At 41.2% G+C, this 22037-nt stretch overlaps 3 protein-coding genes across 4 annotated transcripts in view; 1 reads left to right on the plus strand and 2 right to left on the minus strand.

The window, feature by feature from the left end:
- Positions 1–3038: 3038 nt before the first annotated feature.
- Positions 3039–11675, minus strand: LOC118430635 (dolichyl-diphosphooligosaccharide--protein glycosyltransferase 48 kDa subunit-like). The gene is made up of 11 exons (XM_035841618.1): positions 11485–11675; positions 10351–10461; positions 10030–10116; positions 9239–9342; positions 8582–8676; positions 8072–8165; positions 6973–7121; positions 5865–6012; positions 4720–4840; positions 3963–4069; positions 3039–3830 (listed from the first exon to the last, which is right to left on the minus strand). The coding sequence occupies exons 1-11, from the start codon at positions 11612–11614 to the stop codon at positions 3675–3677; spliced, it is 1302 nt and encodes a 433-aa protein (XP_035697511.1). The 5' UTR covers positions 11615–11675; the 3' UTR covers positions 3039–3674.
- Positions 11676–12051: 376 nt separating this feature from the next.
- On the plus strand, positions 12052–16341 carry LOC118430620. Its single transcript, XM_035841599.1, has 5 exons — positions 12052–12492; positions 13278–13485; positions 14105–14351; positions 14687–14790; positions 15295–16341. The coding sequence occupies exons 1-5, from the start codon at positions 12191–12193 to the stop codon at positions 15505–15507; spliced, it is 1074 nt and encodes a 357-aa protein (XP_035697492.1). The 5' UTR covers positions 12052–12190; the 3' UTR covers positions 15508–16341.
- A 575-nt stretch (positions 16342–16916) lies between these two features.
- Positions 16917–22037, minus strand: part of LOC118430531 (RNA-binding protein 42-like) — an 8655-nt gene continuing 3534 nt past the window's right edge. Inside the window, exons 5-9 of one of the 2 annotated variants that reach the window (XM_035841455.1) lie at positions 21649–21757; positions 19852–20013; positions 19536–19570; positions 18922–19081; positions 16917–17962 (exon numbers count right to left, since the gene is read on the minus strand). In XM_035841455.1, the coding sequence (XP_035697348.1) occupies positions 17847–17962; positions 18922–19081; positions 19536–19570; positions 19852–20013; positions 21649–21757 (582 nt within the window). In that variant the 3' untranslated portion in view covers positions 16917–17846. Of the gene's footprint in view, positions 17963–18921; positions 19117–19535; positions 19571–19851; positions 20014–21648; positions 21758–22037 lie in introns of both variants that reach the window. The other variant, XM_035841454.1, reaches the window with a different exon arrangement.

The raw sequence follows: 22037 nt of genomic DNA on the forward strand, positions 1-22037 counted from the left end.
AAACGCCTTTTACACGTTAAGAAACGATTAATATGCATAGATCTTTGGGCATATTTCACCTTTATGACACCAAAATCATCATATAAAGTACGGACAATCACAACGCTTTGATAATACCATACCTTCCACTATATTTTGTTTATGTTATAAATCTGCACATACAGTGTAATTGTATTCATTATTTTAATAGCTTTGAGCTGTATGAGGTAATCTATTTTATTTCATCTGATATTTTAGCCACAAATATTCATTGAGGGTCGGGGAAAAGGCACAGTTATTTTTAAAGTAGATATCCTCTCCTCGAAAACTTAAGTATAAAAACAATCTGACATATACATAAATACAAGATGGATAACGGAAAAGAAACCGCAACCAATACAGGTTAGCTATAGTGAACAATCAGTAAGAAATGTTGCCTAAGGCCTGTACAATCAATAGAAGTTACAGTTTTGTGCGTGTTAAAGTGACGGCGATCCTCGCAGTATTAAAGAACATATTTAGTTGTTATACATGTGTGGCGATCATGAGGTTGCGCTCAAATTGTATTCTACTCTGTTTTGTATATATAGCCTGTATTTAATCACGCTTCGGTGTAACACACAGGCTATTGTATTTGTACATCTGTATAGCCGTATAACCGCACTTTGGCGTAACACATCAGCTTCTGTATCTGTATAGCCGGTATAACCGCCCTTTGGCGTAACACATGAGCTTCTGTATCTGTATAGCCGGTATAACCGCCCTTCGGCGTAACACATCAGCTTCTGTATCTGTATAGCCGGTATAACCGCCCTTCGGCGTAACGCACCAGCTTCTGTATCTGTATAGCCGGTATAACCGCACTTCGGTGTAACACACCAGCTTCTGTATTTGTATCTGTATAGCCGTATAACCGCACTTCGGCGTAACAGTGACGTAAAGTTTTCTCTATATTTGTATCTGTATACTAGTAGCCGGTATAACCGCACTTTGGTGTAACATGCATGTGTCTCAAGTTCTATAAAGTTCAAATAACTAATTATTTGATTGAGAGAACACCGAACATCGCTAACTATCTCTACCCAAACACGAAAACGGGGGCTCTGCAAACTTCCGCACGCAATATTTCCTTCCATGACACTCAGCAAAATATGACTCATGAACAAAAGTTAAGATATAAAAAATGAAATATAAACCTACCTCAAAGCCAAATGCGACTCCTTAAAAGACAAGTAGCGGCGGTCACTTCTGTACTGTTTCTGAAAATCTCAACGTGAGTCAACGTGTACTTAATTAATATTCCACCCTCGCGACATATGTACCCGCCATCGGAGATCCGTAATTGAAAAGATTCCCCGCAGACAAAGGTTTGAATCCTTTCATTTTGATCGGTGTTTACTTTCGTGTGGGTTTGCCTTGGCACAGGCTGTGGCGTCCTGGCTTATCGGCTCTTGAGCCACTCCTTGCAACAATAGCTGAAACTAACGCAGTGGAAATGCCGATAATGTCCAAGTTAAATCCTTGCTCCATCTGTCGCGTTAGTGATTGGGGACTTGATAAGCTGATATTCACTGGTCGCGACTGGACTTATCCTGTTGATCAGTAGAACTGATATCGACAGCGTTCGTGTGTGCAACAACTTTACTACAATGGCTGAAATCAGAACGTGGTGGAAGTGCTGGTATTGTCCAAGTTAAATACTTTCTCCAGCTGTTGCGTTATGATATTGGAACTTGATAATCAAAAGGTCGACTCGACCTATTTTCTTATCAGTCCTAAGATATGAATGGCATCCGCCCGTGTACCAATTTTCGAGCGCTTCCTCCAAAGAAATTTGCGGCGTCGTGTGTGACCTAAGTGTTAGAGCGTGCGGCTCGGAATCCAAAGGTCCCGAGTTCGATACCTGCCGTGCCCCGACGTTGTGCCCTTGGGAAAGGCACTTTGTACGACTTTCCTCACTTCACCCAGGTGTGAAAATGGGTGCCTGACTTCGGCCGGGGAGATAAAAAAAAAGAAAACACTACATCCACCTTCTGTCTGTACTGTGCATGTGGCACTGTTGATATAAGTTACTAACTTGAGTGCAGTGCCACATTGTCTTTGTCTGTCCAAAGGCAAACAAAAAAACAAGGATATATGGCACAACTGTTTTTCATTCGCTATACTTTAGTGCTCCCATCCTCTTAAATTCTGATAGCACCCAATTATGCCTTTTCAGACTCTTGGGTGAAAAAATAGCATCAATGTTAGCCTAGAAATTAAGCAGGCGTTGAAGAATTGAACACAGTTAAGGATAGTAACATGTCTAAATACGACATGTCCTTAAGCGAGTATTTTAATTATAATAATAGACCGCGGCTGTTTGCGCCAAACAGACCAATCGTTACCAATCTTTTTGAAATGCAGAAAATTATCATTTTATTACTGTCTTCCCCTGCAAACTCCCTTTCATACCATAGATTAATGCCTCGCCAACTGGCATGTTTGCTAACATGGGAATGAAGGGCCTCTTAGTAAGAAGAAGCTCAGCATCCTACAAGTACAACACACCCGTGTGCAGAAGAGAAATCAGGCCAATGTAGCAGTCTTGGTGCAATTATTTCACTATCCGCCAGGTGTCCCCACTAGACTGTCATTGCTGAATTTGCCCTAGATTCACGCCTCGCCAAGTTGCATGCTTTCCGCACATAGATTTGTAGGCCTCTTCGTAAGAGGAAGCTCAACATCCTACAAGTACAACACCCTTGTGCAGTGGAGATATCAGGCCAATATCGCAGTCTTAGTGCAATTATTTCACTGCCCGCCAGGTGTCCCCACTAGACTGTCATTGCTGAATTTAACCTTTCGTGGTGTCAACTAAAGTTATGTGGCTCTCTGTTAATAACCATTATAGCTGGTGTGGTTCTGAGTCTCTGTTCAAATGGAGTGCACAGCACACAACCTTTAAGCATGCACACACACAGACACGCACACACTCTCTCTGACTCTCTCACACACACACACACACATTCGCACACACATTTTCACATAAAAATGGATTAAAAACAGAGACATATGCGTGTGTTTTGTTATTTTATTGCAGCATTCTCCAAGGGAACAGCTTTTCTTAGCTTTATGGTCATCCTCATGTAGACTGCAGTTGTTGTTACATGTTTCAAGCAATTCCATAGGGCAACAGATGGGGAACAGTTTCACATTGTTGTACTTATCACAAAGACACTACACAGAAATCTGTACTCTCTGCATGCTATTTTGTAGGTACATGTTTATGTGTGTTCGTGTATAAAATGTTGTCTTCAGTTCTTGCATCTTTAGCTCTGACTTCTTTCTTATTCAAGCTCATTCATGGGTCAAAGTTGAACGCTTGTTCATAAGTACAACAAAGTTTGCAAGTACTCTTTGCTCACAATAACATGTGCAATGTATTGTATTGTGTGCAATATGTCAATGTTAGGGGCCCTGTCTGGACAGGCATTGAGCATAGTCAAAACATAAACCGTTTACAGCTTAGGGGCCTCCACCTTTCACATATTACCCAACAATGCATCCCATTGAGCATGAGCAGTTAAAATCATGACCTGCTTATCATGAAGATAAAAAAAAAACAATCTACAAATGAAGATGATCAGAAGCTAGAACAATACAAAAAGGGTGCTTTGTAAACAGAAACAAATAGACGAGGACCCCGTTTAGTGTTATTCTGCCTTTTCCTTGGTGTCTTCGCGGTGGTGTAAAAACACCAGGCTGAAGACGAAGAGTCCGAACATCATGGAGAAGGCACTGGCGTAGTACGGGTAGGCCGCCGCGATGAACCGCTCGTACTGGGTGTGGGTGAACGGGCGCACAGACACCTGAGGGAACAACAAAAATTCGGGAATGAGTAAAAATGGAATCAAGGGTCTTGAACTTTTTTCCAAACCAGTCGAACAAGAAAAAAAGGTTTTGTACCAAGCCCTAGTTTTGACCAATACATCTCAGCGTACCTGAGTAGTAGAGAAGAGGTGAGTGTAGCCTAGCCTGTTGTAGTCCACACGGTACTGGAACACTCCGTACACGTCGGGTAACTTGAACTCAGCCACAAACTTCCCTCCTGAAACACACAGGGAATAGACAGGTAAGGATACAAAAATGGTTGTGACAGAGAAGATAGATGCTATGTACAGTGTTTACAGGTTTGTTGTACCAGGAAAGTTCCCGTCTCTTTTCGACAGGCACTATGAACAGTGGCTTAACGTACCGTCTTAAGGATTGCAACCCTTTCCGGTAGTGTGTGTGTCGGGTGAGCAACACAGCCGGGATCAAACTCACGGCTTCTAGTTCCAGAGACAGGGCCGCTAACCACTGGACTAAGCACACTACAGGTATTCATTATTGTTTACCCATGGCTCTTTAATTCATTCAAAAGTTTGTGAAACTTTTAAGTGTCAAGTTTCTACACTTAAAAATTTCACTGGTATTTCACTGGCCATTTTAGTTTAGTGAAGGAGTAGTTGGGTGCTGGATGGTTATTAAAACAGAAGTTTCCTAATAATAGAATATTCCTCAATCAGTCACTCTATGAAAGGCATAAATAAGTACCTTCCATTTTTTGATGGAAGAATATTCTATTATCTCCATTCATACATGACCAATAAACATCTTGAACAAAATGTGAAGAGTTGCAGAAGAGAGGTCACTGTAAAATATAGGGGAGTGCCACTCCGAATATATCGCCATGTACAATAAGCGACGAACCCCGACCTTTGCGTTGCATGGTGGTGCGCACGAACGGGTCGATCCGCACAAACTCCAGCTGGACATCGGTGGCATCAAACGGGACCCACTTCCCGTTCACCAGCTGCTCAATCACAATACTGTACACCTGTGGGTGGAGATGGGACAATCATTATTAACAATCATCATAAACAATTATCAGAAACTAAAACCATCAACAATCATCATAAACAATCATCATAAACTAAAACCATCAACAATCATCATAAACAATCATCATAAACTAAAACCATCAACAATCATCATAAACAATCATCATAAACTAAAACCATCAACAATCATCATAAACAATCATCATAAACTAAAACAATCAACAATCATCATAAACAATCATCATAAACTAAGACCATCATCATCATAAACAATTATCATAAACGAAAACCATCAACAATCATCATAAACAATCATCATAAATTAAAACCATCAACAATCATCATAAACTAAAACCATCAACAATCATCATAAACAATTATCATAAACTTGTTTGGTTTATATAAAATCACAGAACCCACTAATCATTAAAAATGTGGGACTTTTCATCAGCCACTGCCTCCAAAGAAGAAGTCAAACCTCGCAGTCAAGTATGTAGAATCATAAGACAGCTGTATAGAATAGATACCTGTTACTTTGTTACTATCTGTACCCTTGCAATTAGCCTACGGGTATGAATTTGCAAATAAACAAATACAAATATACAGCTGTTCCTTTCTAGCCTGGTATCCAGCCGTACTATAGCAGTCTCTTCTGTGTAATCATGGGGAGGACAGAAAAGACTCAGGAGCTATAATATGGCTAACCTGACCTGAATTCGCAGCCCTAAATTTGCCATAAAAAGTTTCAACTGTGCCTTTGTCATATAGAATTCTGATCAAAGATTTTCAAGAGACTATGTACATGTACAAAATGTACTTAGCTTACCGGTATCTTGACCTCAGGATATTATGTGTCTTTGTCACATGAAATTTTGATCCATGATCTCAAGAAACTACATGTATGATTAAGACATACATGTATATAGACATCAGGATATATACGTTGTGGTGCCTTCCTTTTAACAGCTCTCATAGTTTATAATAGTATATAACAGAGAAAAAAACATGTATGGACCGTACCACTTCCTCCATGACGGTGTAAGCTGTGGGGGGTTCTTGTTCCCCCTTGCGGTGATGGCTGACCACCCCCCCACGCAGCACACCCTCCTCCTTAAACACCCAGCGAGACAGCGCCAGGGCGAATGCCTCGTTACCGGACTTGTCGTGCCTGAGGAAAGAACAACAAACCGTTCAATTTATTCATCAACTTCACAAGGAGGTGCATATCGTTACCCGGCTTGCAGGGCTCTAGTCAGCTCGACATTTTTTTTGTCAGCCAATTCCCATTGTCGCGAAAACACTTTTCCAGAAGTTAGCGAGACTGAACTGAGACCTTGAAAAACGGGTTTTAATGAGATTATCGTATGCGAAAGGGCACCAACACACATTGTCAACAATCATAACAATAGCAAAACAAACAGTGTGTGGCTTTTACAGCCGTGGACGACGCCCCCAAGCAGCCTGTAGCTTCCACCAAGGAGCTTTTATCAGATTTTTGTCCGTCAAAGTTGACGGATTGGTTTTAAAATTTTTCCGTCACACGCAGCAAATTTCCGTCAATTGACGGAAAAACAGACGCTGGCTAGAGCCCTGCCGGCTTGTCATGCCTGAGAAAATAACAACAAACAATTCATTTCATCTATCAGTGTAACGAGATGCATTTCACCTGTTGGTGTTTTAAAAAGATTTTTGGGAGCCGAACCTTGGCATCATCTGGGTTGTAGTTTACTCCAAAGTAGGCAGAGGGTGTTTCGGGTGTTAGAATGCCTATTTGAATGATTGTTTGAACCAATTCCTTAATTTGCTCATGTGTAGGGACTACTAGTAATCAGTGCCCTCGTCAAAAATTTGGATGATTCCAGGCGTTAGAGATGTCAAGGTTCCCAGACAGAATAGCACAGATGCGACTGTATATATGTATATTAAAAGTCGGAGAGATCTACTATCCGGATGATAGCTAGGCTAGGGCAAACCCCAACATAAAACAACATTATGATAAGTCTGCAATACAAACTTTACAGAGCACATGAGATGAGATTGCAAAGAGGTCAAGACAAAAGTAGGGAATATAAAATGATGCCGAATGTTTCACTACTATGATATCAAATGTTTGAAAAAAGATCCTTACTTCTGTGCCCCGGCCAGTGCCTTCTGTACAGAGGCAGTAAAGAACTCATCACTGAAGAGCTCCAGAGAACCAGTGAACACCACACGGGCGTTGTTCCTAGCCTGGAGTGCAGCCACCAGAAGGGTGTTCTTCCCTACAGCATGTGGGTACTGGAAGGTTGGAAACAAACACTGTTAACTAGAGCTCCAGAGACCCAGTGAACACCGCTCGGGCGTTGTTCCTAGCCTGGAGCGCAGCCACCAGAAGGGTGTTCTTCCCTACAGCATGTGGGTACTGGAAGGTTGGAAACAAACACTGTTAACTAGAGCTCCAGAGACCCAGTGAACACGACACGGGCGTTCTTCCCTACAGCATGTGGGTACTGAAAAAAAAATTATGGTTTTTAGTGGCAAATGTTGCCACATGCGCGTACATGTGGACATTGGCTCACCAAATACGTGTGTTTTGGGTACACTTTTGACAGATTAGCCATGAGAGTCTCAGTGGGCGTCACTCTACCGTCAGGGACAGTGATGTGAGGTGCCTTTCCCAAGGGCACAATCCTGGGGGCAGGGCAAGTATCAAACCTGAGGCATGTAGATGATTCTAAGCCCAACACCCTTGGGAAAGGCACATCACACCTATTTCCTCACTTGACGCAGGTAAAAATGAGTACATAGCTTCAGCTAATTTTGACTTTAGGGACAGCACTTTAATGCGATTGAAAGCAAGAGGCCTTATTACTACATTAGATTAGTCTTCTTTTCAGAAACCTTTTATCATGTACTGATGAAGATGACAGACAAGTTGTTGTAATGTCTGCAGTAGAATAAAAGAGGGTTGTGTACCGAAGAAGACTATGGTCAACTGATTTACCTTCCTGATGAAACTATACAAACGTATATTGCTGAAGGTCCTGTTTTTGAGGAGAGAAACGTCTCTTGCACATTTAAGAACCCACCGCATTTATTGAAAAGGGTAGGGGTCCTTTCTGGTGTGAGTGGATCAAACCTTACATTTGGACTTACACAGCTTTTACACAGTACATACAAAACTGGTGTGTTATGACTTGAGGCTGTTTACCAGGTATACAAAACAAACAAACAGAAAGAAAACATACCTCAGACACTTTCTCATCAGGGTAGAAGGAGTAGGAAGTGGAGGATCCAGTCAGGACATCCAGCACAAGAGGGTTGTCTGTGTCTGCTACCATGCTGGAATATACAAGAAGCCACATGGGTATACTCAAGGCTGTTTGTCAATGCTGTAGACCGTACTAACGTATTTTATGGAGACAGAGGTTTTAACTCCAAACACTCAAGAGTTACTGGTACAAAAGCATTTACTGATAAACATAGATTTAATTATGTTCCCGTGACAACCTACCCCTTACACTGGATTTCTGGGAAGACTTTCTCTAGCAATGAAATGGACATCACAAAAATTACAGCATATTGGGTAGATTAATTCAATAAAGCTCAAGCCAACACTTTCTACCATTTTGTGCCTTTACTAAAACTGGACAGCACTGGGGACCTTTGGTTTGACATCTTATTGTTACATGAATTCTAAGAACTGGAGGGTCTAGGAACAGTTATGTTATACTTGGTAACAGAAAGATATCACTTACCCGACCCCCCTGAAGAGAATGGGTGTGTCCCGTTTGGTTCCCACGATGTTCTTAACGTCAATCAGGTTTTCTGGGTCGGCAACAATCAGGGTGTGCTGGCAACAACAAGTAACATAAGAACATGATGCACATGTACTACTGAACAGCCTAGTGGTGCATAAAAGAAAATGAATAGACAGTTGCAAGTTGAACATCAGTTTCAATATCAACGTAAATTCACAAATTTTTGCGGAGACTTAATTTTGAAATTAAGATGGATTGTACATGTTTGTTTTGGCAAGTGGGTGAAGTCAATGCACTTCATTTTGCCCTTTTGGGATGGAAGATGTAATACAGATCATTGCCATTATCTATAGTATAAAAAGGAGGGCCTATATACTCATTTCTGTAAGGCAAAGGCTGCCTGATTTTGTTTAAATAATTTGTAGGGGAATCTGTCTTATTCACATTCTACGGTGCGGTCAAATTTCTTGGTATTGCTTTCCTTGATTTTGACGTAATACACGGGGATCATCTAGAATCAGCTTTAACTGTTGTGCAGTCCCTCAACAAGTGACCACTGCATGTCTGCAACACTTGTTTGTTACACTAGGAGGCAATACAAAAACACAGACAGATGTTAAGGTACATGTAGTACAGGTGTGTGTCTATGTTTACCTGTCCCTCGTCAGCCAGGTCATAGTTCAGGTGATCGATCACTGCCGTCTTCTCCTCATCAAACTCCACGCCACACTCACTGGCCAGCTCACGGATTGGCTCACCTGAAATACATGAGCAAATATATATCTCACATATCTTTTTCTGTGTTAGCCATTACCTTAGTATGGTTTGCGTGCATCTTCAGTGACGCTAAAGAATAGTGATGGATGTCACTGGAAGCGTCCGGAAGAAATCTTTGTCTTATATGTTGTAGACATTAAATCGTCTTTAATTAAGCCTAAATTTACCTGACGAAATAGTTTGTACAATTTAAAGCCAACAATCAAATGAGAAAAGAAATATCCAAACATGTATATCCTTTTACTCATGTACATTTGAAAATCTTTAGAAGAGCAGATACAGGGTTGATAGTCCACTACTTAAGGTTATGCGAGTAATTTCCTCTTGGTGCAAGTAACTTTTGGCTTAACTTGCACCAGTGCATGTCTACCCATAATTGTATTTGAAGCCCTGGACTTCCTCTCAGACTTTGTTTCCATGTTAATATTCCAATCTACTAGCATTACTTTTTTTAGGTCCAAGAAATCAAATTGATGCGGTCTTACATGTATCTATTTTTCAGGTAAGTAAACGGCTTGAGTAAGGACGTGCAAATCCCTCCTTCACCTTAAAAAGTCAGGTACAGGCTAGGCAGATGGCGAGTAATAACTGTCTGCCTACCATTGTCTTCCGAGACAGACGGATGCCAACAACAACAAAAACTGCTTGAGATAAGAAGAAATACTTACCAATCTCAGAGCTTGCGGCTACCAGGATGTTTCCACCTCCATCGATGAACTCTGTCAGAGCACTGGTGTCCAAGTTACCTCCAAATTCTGGGGAAAAAAACACATACACACATGTTGACTGTGATAAAGACATTTGCAAACTAGAAATCTTGAAATGTTTATTTTCGCAGTTCTTGGAATGACCTCCCTGAGTCCCAGTCATGAATATGCATTTCCTGTACTACACGTACTGTACAGTACGATGCACCGTAAATTAAAGTTAAACACCACAGAAAACCTCAGTGATATGTAAGCATTTAAGGAACATGAAAAAAATCGAACCTTCCACTGATGGAGCGAAGATGATGAGGTGTTCGAAGAGGAACTCTCCGTACTTGATGAGAGCAAGGCTTGAGTCGTCAGCAGTCTTGAAGGTCAGGTCGAAGCCTCGGTCTGAAACAATGAGGAATTTCAAAAATTATACAGCCACGAGTGTGAACCTCCCTGCAATATAATATTTGGCAGTACGTTTGACTCAGGCCCAGAAGGTCCGGAGTTCAAACCCCGCCATGTCACCGATCTTGTGCCCTTGGGAAAGGCACTTTACACAACTTTTCTCACTTCACTCAAGTTAAAAATGAGTATATAGGCTACAAAAGTCTGCAGCAAGTTGAAGTTGGTAGCCTCAAAACAAAAGAAAGATCATGCTGGCAACCTTGGTTGTGCAAAAATTGTAAAATCTGCATTGTCTATAATAATATATCTTTAACCTGGAAGCCTTAGGCTTAGGTCTCAGTTGCCAACCTGGGGCCCGGCCACGTACATGTAGCTTTCAGAAACGAAAAATATGATATAACAAGGCAACTAAACATACAGAACATAAGCAAAATTAGTCATTAGCATAATTTGTGCATTTATAATACTGTAAATGCAGAAATGTTCGCGGTGGATTAATGTTCGCGGTTTTTGCGGGGGTCGCTTAACCGTGAATTTAAAACCACTGCGAACATTTTTCCATAACAGTTTAGAGACTGCAGTGCATGGTGCTACCGCGAAATTAAAACCACCGCGAAAAGTCCATTTTCCCGCTACAGCGAAATTAAATCCCCGCGAACTTGAATTCATTTACAGTATTTTCTTCGTTTCCGCAAACATCCCGGCCGGGCCCCGGTTCTGAAAAATTTTGGATGGGACCGAAGTCTTACACTTACAGCGACTACTGACAAGCTCCTCGGCTCTAGTGCAAGGCCAAAATGCTTCCAAGGGAAAAAGACCCAGAAAATTGTTTGGGGCATGTTGGTCCTGGAGCCAAGGAGCATGCAGGTTTGAAACGAACCTGGACAAAGTCCTACTTCAGGCTACACCAAAATTTGTGCATACTACTATTACTAGTACGTGGTGCCCCTCCCCACACGAGGAGCACCAGAATGTACACGCCTCCTGGGAACAAGTCACACCATCTTCAAGACTTCTTACCTGCCAGAGACTTAAAGAAAACGGAGTGGGACTCCTTGATGGCCAGGTTGTCCAGCAGAACGAGTGTCCGCCCGCCTGCATGGACGCCGACAAGAGCCGCCAACAGAACAATCAGCACACGGGAAGCCATGTTGGAGAGAGAAGAACGAGACTGTTCACAGCGGAATGATACAGCAAGTATTATTCCTTTTTGATGCAAAATACATTAATAGAAATATCTTATAAAGTTTTAAAAAATATTTCAAATCTCGTAAAATTGTATATTTTACTGTATATTGTCATTAAATGTGTTTGAAAATGGACAACATGTTTGGACTACTTTTTCAAAGCGTCGATATACAACCAGCTGGAGCCGCATCACAGCGTGCAACGTGGCTAAGGTTCAAAGGTTATCATTAATAAGTTGATAAGTTACCAAGAAAAACAGTCATTATTTTCAATAACTTCATCAATACCTTTATTTAAATTTCATCTACTTCCATTAATTTAATTTCGCACACGTTATATAATTTGTAAAGTTAGTGACATCGATTTTAAAGTAAAAAGGTTCAAAGTTGAAAGTTGAAGCCTAACCATGATGTCATGACCATCATACCTTGCGGTGGTCGGAGGAGGTCGTCCTTTGACATTTGTGGGGGCAAATATTTAGTATTCGGAAGATTTCCCGGGATTTTCGTTGTTTATTCGATGGTTTAAGGAAGTGACCATGGCGGGAGACCTTCCTAGTATATCGTACATGGCGCTGTATATAGTTTCAGCGAGCGTTGTAACGGACTCGCGCTCGGCGACCCACTGGAGGTTGGACCAAGAACGGGGGCTGGTCAGGCCGGCAGGGACAGAAGACGTCTCCGATCTCTTAGTAGGGGAGGGCGAAACCACAGACCCGCTTCTTGGCATCTTAACAAGAAATACTCAAAGTCCCTGGGAGGATTCGAACCCGGGAGCGATAGACGGAGCCTGTAGCACATGTGGAAAGTTCGGATCTGGCAGAATTAGTGGACAAGAAAGGTGAGGTTTGTCCGTTTTTGTCGAGCCCAGATAACGGTATCAGGGTTCGAGGGTATCAGCTGTCAGTTGTTGTTTACGTTTCTGCACCTGTTATGGAGAAACAACACCTCGTGTACATAAGCCTTCTTCACTAAGACTGCGAATATGAAGAAAATGTGTATGAGGAAATAAGATTCAGTACACAAGGCAAGGAGCCTTACTTTTTTTTAGTGAACAACATTATTTGGAGCCTGCTGGGATTCGAACCCATAACCTAAAGGTCCTTAATCAACAACCTTATCCACAAGAACCTATGTATAGGGCCTGGGAAAAAATTGTTGCGTTTCCTGTTTCAGTCTTGTAAAAGTTAGGGTTGTTAGGTAAGGATAATCTTCTTTTTTTCTTATTTCTAATGCTGGCTACAACTGTAGTGTGGCATATTGAAAACTATAATAAATACAGTTGAGCAAAGTAAACTGAAATATATAAGGAAACTTAGTTTATTACAATGTTAAACTTGAATGTTGTGCATAATAGATTCATTTATCCTTCATTAGATAGGACAAGCAGTGTTTTTACTTCAATTGGAATCCGACTGAATGAAGATTTAAACTGGAAGCTATGTGACTCCACTGTCCACCAAAAAAAATTCTAGGGTCGGCAGGTTTTTCTGGAGTAGGTAGAGAAACAGGAAAGACAACATTCTTTTTCTATTCCTAGGCCTTGTGTACACGAATGGTGTCTTAGCCATCAAATAAAGATAAATAAATCAGTATAAACCACTAACTGTGATATTGTGTCCGTAGATTGTTAAAACTTGAATCAGAAACGACGATCCTGACCTGTGGTGATGCAGTAAACGAAACGCAGTACGACCACCTGGACGGCATCGCACAACGACACAAGCACAAGTCCCACCCAGAACCCGAGGTCGCCATGATCTTCAAGAAAACAGAAGGGGACGAGATTGACATGAACGCTCTAGAACAAAATCTGAGGATGACCCTTGATGAGGTGCGATATTCATTTTCCTTAACTTGAAGTTCTTTATATAGTAGGACATTCATATATGCACCATATCTAATTTATGGTAGATTGTACACTAACAGATACCAAGTAAGGAATTAATGTGCTCGATTAATGCATAAGTGCCATAATTCCTTTGTGGTAAATGGTGGGAATTTCATACTTGTGACAATTTAAGATGCATATTGCCATGCAATAGATGTAATGTGACAGTAATTTGCATAATTAAAATTCAAAGGACTACCAGTAATACTTGAACACTACATGTATGTAATTTTAGTATGACAGAGAAGGCTCAGTCTATCATTTAGAATTGATTATGCTAGTTACAGCCTTATTTGCATAATCAATAAGACAAGATAATAAACAAAGGAAAGCTGTAAATATTCATGGAGCTTTAACTCCAACCCTGTACAGTGAAAACCAGAGATTTGCAAAATCAAGGTTTTCCAACAATTTGTGCTGCATGTCTTAAAATAACTTTTCCATGGGAAATATCATATCTATGTAATAGTAAGTGTGCTTCTACAATGACTACACCATATTAATTTTTGTATGCTGTACAACTACAAAGTTAGACAATCATCTAGTCATCCATCTTTTTCAGAATCCCAAGTCGATAGCCGTGTACAACCAGATAGGGAACTTCTTCCGAATACGCGGGAACACCTTCTCAGCCATAGAATGCTTCCGGAAGGCGTTGTCTCTGTCGCCTAGCAACCCGGACATCCTGCTGAACCTGGCGCGAGTGTTGTTTAACCTCCAGTATCTGGACGACGCCATCCACCTGACCAGACGGTCGCTGGAACTACAGCCTCCGGGACAGAACTGTTGGCTGCATCATTTTACACTGGGTCAGCATTTCATTCACATCATGTTATCTGTTTCATAGTCTTACCTAGGGGCTGGGACAAAACCGTTTTTTCTTGTTAGACTGGTCCGGAAAAAAATGGACCTGAAATAAAATCAGTGGAGTGGACTTTGGATTGTAACAGTGCACTGTGAAAGCTCTCTTCCAGGCTGATGCATTCATAAATTCCTGCATCATTATTTCTAGTTACTGGTTCTCTCAGGGACGTATAGGTGTAGTTGGAATTGGCATAGTTGTCCAATTTAATACAATATAATTTCATGTAAAAATGGTAAAAATGCATTATTATTCAGTCTACAATCCATCTCCCCTTTGCAGGTGAAATACTAAAAGCATACGGGAACTACCACGAGGCCAGTATCCACTTCAGACATGCCCTGGACTTAAATCCTTCCTTCCTACCTGCCAGGGCCCACCTACAGGTAAGTAGACACAAAAAAAAGTCTCAAACAAGCTGTGCAAAGATCCTCATTGCACAGAGGTATTGTTTTCTGTCAATGCAACTGTCTGTGTTTCTGCAGTGATTTTTAATTGCTAGGCATGTCTAAACCACATTGATAGTGAAAGGCAAAATGGTCTCATTGTAGAATGACAGAGAAGTGAAAATCATGGCAGGAAGTAGAGATCAGTGTTGGCAGAATTAGCAATTACTAGTATCCAGCTTGTATGACAACGAACAGACAATGATTTACTGGACTCAATGAAAGAGTAATTCACACATAGGTATTCTTTTGGTCTCTGTGTGTTTCGCAGTTACATATTTTTCATATGCGAGTCACATTCAACATGGAGTGATCAGTGGACACTTGAAATGTTGTGTAAAACCTTATTTGCAAGATTGATCAACTACAATTAAACAGAACATGCGATTTTACTTTAGATATTTCTGGCTAATACACCACTCAATTCCCGTGCTTTTCTCTTAGTCGCTGGCCAACCCCCAGACCTCCTCAGCAACGGTATACACTGCAGTCATCATCAGCTGCCTGATCGTGGGGGTGCTGATCTGTTTATGGCACAGCCTGGACATCTGCCATCACACGTGCGGAAGCCCCACCAGGAAGACCCTCCGAACGGTCGACTGGGACCGCAGCCGAATCTCTATACCCTCCCGCGTGATACGCTTCAAAAAAGTTTGACCGAAAAAATTAAAACTTCCGTGTTAAAAAAGCCATATTCTTGACCAACTCAATGGTACCACTGAATGATTTTGGTACTGAAAAAATAGACAATGTTGTCGCCCAGAAAGCGACACCTCCAACTGAAAAAGATGGATGAAACTTCGTTTTTCACGATATGTAAATTGCATGGAACTTCTTAAAAAAAGGTGGTGAAACATGACTGTCCTTCAACAGTGAGTTTACAAGTGCTGTTTGAGATTAGACAACCTACATGTATCTATAGACAAGATGGGCAAATGTTTTGTTGTTTTGTAACAGAAGTATTTCTGAATGGCTACCTCTACAAGGAAGTCGTTTATAGGACTCTTAAGTTTCCTATTGCAGTGGAAAATGACAAGACTTGTTATGAATGTTGATGAAAGCAGGTTGAAAAAAATCCTGGACTGCAGTATGGTTAAGGGCCAGTAGAGGTCTCTGTTTTGCATATGTAGGTCGAAAACCACATGGTCAATTTGTGAAACATAACAGTTACCTAACCCTTCTCAGTTTCAACCACACCCATCTTTGTCATTACAATAGTGCCAGTATTTTTGTTCACAAATTTGTTGCAAACTTTTTACCCACTGAAATATAAGGTGACCACTAGTACATGAAACGGCAAAACCTGGGGTCTAGATCACCTTGAACATTTGTAGTCCATTGTTTATTCTAATTTTAACTGAAAGTTTTATGATTTGAAAATATATATATATTGTTCAGTTGCAAAGATGTTTGTTGAGAGAGCATGAGGACTTATTACCAGTATTTAATGTGAAAAAAAAGGAATAAAAGTACTGTTGTTGGTTCCTTGTATCAGTTAGTTTACTACTTTGTATCTATTTTAAAGTTGTCGTCGTTGATATATATGTACTGTGGCCTTGAATGCTAGAATACAAATGTGCCTATCCTTGTTGCTGAACACCATCCACACACATAGAAACCTGTCTCTGGTGCTGAACAACATCCATACACATACAAACCTGTCTCTGGTGCTGAACACCATTCACACACACAACCTGTCCCTGTTGCTGAACACCATCCACACACATACAAACTTGACTTGTCCCTGGTGCTGAACAACATCCCCACACATGCAAACCTGTCCCTGGTGTTAAACACCATCCACACACATACAAACCTGTCCCTGGTGCTGAACACCATCCACACACATACAAACCTGTCCCTGGTGCTGAACACCATCCACACACATACAAACCTGTCCCTGGTGCTGAACACCATCCACGCAGTTGTTTGTCACATACAACCCTGCCCCTGTTGCTGAACACCATCCACACACATACAACCCTGTCCCTGGTACTGAACACCATCCATACACACAACCCTGTCCCTGACCACCATCACAAAAATTACATCAAGACATTCAGTAGTTCATAGTTCAGACATTGTATCTTTTAATGCTGAAAACCATAGCACCTTCAACAAAAAGGTATGTACAATGAAACTGCTTCGTACAACAATACCATAGCCATTACCAGAATTCTGAATATCCCGTTACATTTGCTGCATGTGCCAACATGAATATCTGGAAAAAAATATCCATCTTTTGGCCCATAAAATATATATAAATGAAACCCTCCCTTTGGTTCGAGTGAGCTACTTTGCTAGATTGTTTTTTTGGTCATAGAAAGGGGCAAAAATATAGAATTAACTCTACCTTCATCCCTGAAAAATGTGACTTGGCAAAAGAAATAGATAAGATATAACAGGTATCATTCCTTTATACCCAACCACATACATGGGCTGTAAATTCCCTTATAGTAAGTTCACAGCTCTTACAGATAGTGTCAACGTAAAAGGTTCACTGTATCTTTAATTTTGTGGCTGAAACAATGGCAGTAAGTGTAGTGATAGGCAATTGCAAAAGCCATATATATACCTGATTTTACTAAAAATATCTAATTTTGCATGTCTACATTGCATCTTTAGTAATGTTACAGCTTAATTTTTCAACCTCCCCTCCAATATACAAAGAGCTTCTTTCAGAACAATAACACTTTTATGCAGCTTGTTAGGTTTTATTACTTTTATTCAGAGATTCAGAAAACAACAACAGAACGTTCATATCTTATTGTAAACTTCAGGACATTCAGAATACATTAGAGAGATTAGACACAAATGTAGTCTTCATTTGAGGGCAATCATAATATATGGACATGATAACACTGTTGATGCACTAACAGAAATCGATAATAACGAAGTTTTGATTTGCCAGAAAGTATACTATTTTTTGACCTTCCCCAAAGGGTCAAAAACAAGATGGCTGACACAGTAACAAACACAATGGATCTAGACACTAGCTACATCTTGTATCCAAGCTTGTTTCTTTCCTTTTGTTTCTTCCGTACAATGTCTATTGATCTGTCTTTCCATGTGCTTTTCCTCAGCTTGATGGGTCTGTTACCTACATATTTTCCTGAAAAGGGGGGAAAAAAAACATGTTAGTCAGGAACTCAAAATGAAAATGGTATTTCAGAAATATCAGCAAAGCTTACCAAAGATAGTCTAAAGGCTTCAGTGTTGTGCATTTAGGAAAGACAACTATTTCCCTACTACACTCCGGTGAAAACGAGCTCGGGCTAGAGACATCTTTTAGGATGGGATATAAAGCCAGAGGTCCCAAGTTTGAGGAGAGCCACACCTCGTGTTAAAGAACCCACCAGACAAAAAGTTTAGGGGTTCTTCCCAGTGTCAGTGGATCAAAAAAATCTGCTCTGATATTCTGCTTGTACTGTTCTGTACAAACCTGGTGTGTTTACGCCATGAGATGATTCACCGGGTATGCAATACAACAACAAAAAAACAGGGATGGACCCCTACTCATCACGATAAGTGTTGGTTCTTTAACATGCTTGAGTTGTGTCAGTAGTCATATCCTCTTTTTCACTTGAAGTGATGTATAAGTGAATTTCCCCCCACATTGTGGTCTGCTAGAGACACTTTTGCTTACATTGGATACTATGTTAGCCAATAACTACACTTATAAGGCCTAGGAAAAAAATGTTGTGTTTCCTGTTTTAGTCCAGAAAAAATTAGGGTCGGTAGGTAGGGATTACATTTTTTTTCTTGTAATTTTTTTAGGCTGGCCAAAACTCTAGTAATACAGATAACAATAGAGTTAAACAAAGTAAACTAAAATACATAGGACAATTGTCTTTCAACCAATGTCAAACTTTAATTTTGGGCATAATGAATACATCTATTCTTCATTAGATAGGACAAGCAGTGTTTTTACTTCAATAGGAAGCAAGCTCTAGGTTCAGCAGGGTAGGGAAACAGGAAACAAAACATTTTTTTCTAGGCCTTTGCTAATAACTTTTCTTATAGTACAGATTTCAGAGCTGTTGGTGTCGTTTTCCTGTTTGTACAACTCACCGTTCATTTCCCTCATGGCTTTTACGAAGTCGTTTGGGTCCTTAAAGCTGACGAACCCGTAGCCTTTGGTCTTATTCGTCCTTTTGTCCCTGATGACCTTGGCCTTCAGGAAGGACGGATATTTGTTGAACGCTCGGGCAAGAACGTCGTCATTCACTTCATTTCCCAAGTCCCCACAGAAAATTCTGAAGTCATCTGGAAGGAAAAATATTATGCTGTTGTTAGGACTTTGTTTGATGATTAATGAATAAAAAGCATATTGTAACCTGTTGATTAGATATAACACAAGTTTTTCTGCACTTCTCTTAGTTTCCCAAGTCCCCTCAGACAATTCTGAGTCGTCTGTAAGGAAAAATACTATGCTGTTGGGACTTTGTTTGATGATGAAATGAATAAAAAGCATATTGTAACCTGTTGATTAGATATAACGCAAGTTTTTCTGCATTTCTCTTAGTTTCCCAAGTCCCCTCAGAAAATTCTGAGTCGTCTGTAAGCAAAAATACTATGCTGTTGGGGCTTTGTTTGATGATGAAATGAATAAAAAGCATATTGTAACCTGTTGGTTAGATATAAGTTATAACGCCTGTGAAAAAACACATCCAGCATTTCTCTTAGTTTCCCAAGTCCCCGCAGAAAATTCTGAAGTCGTCTGGAAGGAAAAATATTATGTAGCTAGGACTTTGTTTGATGATAAAATGAACAAAAAGCATATTGTAACTAGTTGATTAGATACAACACAAGTGAACAAAAAAATCAAGCATGTCCCTTAGTAAGTTTAAGAGAATTAAACTTCCTGAAATGTATTAAATTATCCAAGGGCTACTAAAACAGACATGGGCACTGTCCTACACACCAGGTTTAGATCCGGACCTGGACTCAGACCTAGACCTGAATTTTCTGTACCAGTACCCACCCCTACAAACAACTTACCTGTTTCCCACTCCTGGAGACTGGAATCCTCCCACAGCTGTCCTGCTGCTGTTCTGATGTACTTCTTCTGTTTGTCCTTCTGTTTTCTCTTCTTCTGGTGGTCTGGTCCCGATGTGCTCTCCTCAGCCACTGCTACCGCTGGGCCCTGCTCTACTGTAGGGGCTGCAACATGGCAAACAGGAAACAATAAGAAACAAGGAACAATACTAGAGACATATTTTCTTCTGGTGGTCTGGTCCTGAAGTGCTCTCCTCAGCCACTGCTACCACTGGGCCCTGCTCTACTGTAGGGGCTGCAACATGGCAAACAGGAAACAATAAGAAACAAGGAACGGTACAGGTGAAATATTTTCTTCTGGTGGTCTGGTCCTGAAGTGCTCTCCTCGGCTGCTGCTACCACTGGGTCCTGATCTACTGTAGGGGCTGCAACATGGCAAACAGGAAACAATAAGAAACAAGGAACGGTACAGGTGAAATATTTTCTTCTGGTGGTCTGGTCCTGAAGTGCTCTCCTCGGCTGCTGCTACCACTGGGTCCTGATCTACTGTAGGGGCTGCAACATGGCAAACAGGAAACAATAAGAAACAAGGAACGGTACAGGTGAAATATTTTCTTCTGGTGGTCTGGTCCTGAAGTGCTCTCCTCGGCTGCTGCTACCACTGGGTCCTGATCTACTGTAGGGGCTGCAACATGGCAAACAGGAAACAATGAGAAACAAGGAACGGTACAAGTGAAATATTTTTTTCTTGTGGTCTGGTCCTGAAGTGCTCTCCTCGGCTGCTGCTACCACTGGGTCCTGATCTACTGTAGGGGCTGCAGCAAGGCAATTAGAGAACAATAAGAAACAAGGCACAATACTAGAGAAATATTTTAAGCTTTGCCAATTTCTTGCTTTATTCATATTGCAAATTTCTTGCTGATTCTGTCTAATAGATGCATTTTCCAACTGGCTCACATAAGGCAACAGATATATGTATAGCAGAAACAGACAGGAAATGAGATAACCTTTCTTAGACCTGAAATTTCTGTCAATGAACAGTGGACCCCCATTTAACCCCTAAACTGTCAGAGTTTCAGCCCTATAAAATGCTATCAGTGCCAGGGTTGGCTGCTGACCTCCAAAAAGAAACCCCCAAACAAGGCCCTAACTTCCGGGGTCCGTGCACTACAGGTGCGTAAAACTGCTACTTCGGGGAATACGCTATCCTGGATATATCTGGCACGGCACAGACATTCTCCTACGCAGAGGGACCACAGTCGTGTCAAAACGCCTTGTGTTTACCTCTGCTATCTTGTGCATTCAGACCAAATAGGGACCGCCCTACTTATAAATGTTAATGAGCTTGCCCTTATATGGGCAGTCAGCCGTTGGGGATCGGGCGTAGGAGGATGGAGCCATGTAATACGTAACATGATTGGCTGATAACTTCCCAGCGGCCTTTGCGAGACAGCTTGCAACAACAACAAGCCCAAGAAAGGTCTATTCTCTGATTGGTTGACAGCTTGTTTGTGGCGACAATCATAATAGCCACTGATAGGGCATGAGATAGCAGGGCCCCATAGGCTAATGCCGTTGGGGACCGGGCGTTAGGAGGATGGGCACAGAGAGCATGTATAAGTGTGCCGGATATATCTGGGCTTGGCAGTTGAAGGGTTAACATATAACAGTTCGCAGTAGCACCATATACTGTAGTCACGCACATAAACAGTAAAGGAAAAATGTTCATAACGGTTTGAGTTCACAGTTAAGCAACCACAGTGTAAACCAAATTACATGAAACCACTGCATTTCTGGTACCTGCTTGCTGGTGGCCTGGCTGTGGGAGTTCCACTGGCTGTTCCACTGTGGGCTGGACAGGTGCAATTTCAACAGCCTGGACCAGGTCTGTGGAGGGCTGTTCTTCTGACTAGGGGGGCACACAAACAAGGTCAACAGTTAGCAATGCCGTAAGAAACTCCAATGTGGAATGACATTGAATTTAGTACAGGGCTGTCTGCAGCTTTAAATTTTTGGGGTTGATGCGTTTGTACGAGTTCAGGTGATTGTGGTGCTTTGGTGAGTGTTGAGACTTCTGGCGGTGTTAGTGACAAATCTGGCTGATCTTCATGGTACTGCTTCTATTTTAATGATGATTGCGGTCTTTGTGGTGTGGGTCCCAATTGTGTATGGCATACACAAGCCTTGCT

This window comes from Branchiostoma floridae, chromosome 14 (assembly GCF_000003815.2).
Source record: "Branchiostoma floridae strain S238N-H82 chromosome 14, Bfl_VNyyK, whole genome shotgun sequence".
Lineage (NCBI taxonomy): Eukaryota > Metazoa > Chordata > Leptocardii > Amphioxiformes > Branchiostomatidae > Branchiostoma > Branchiostoma floridae.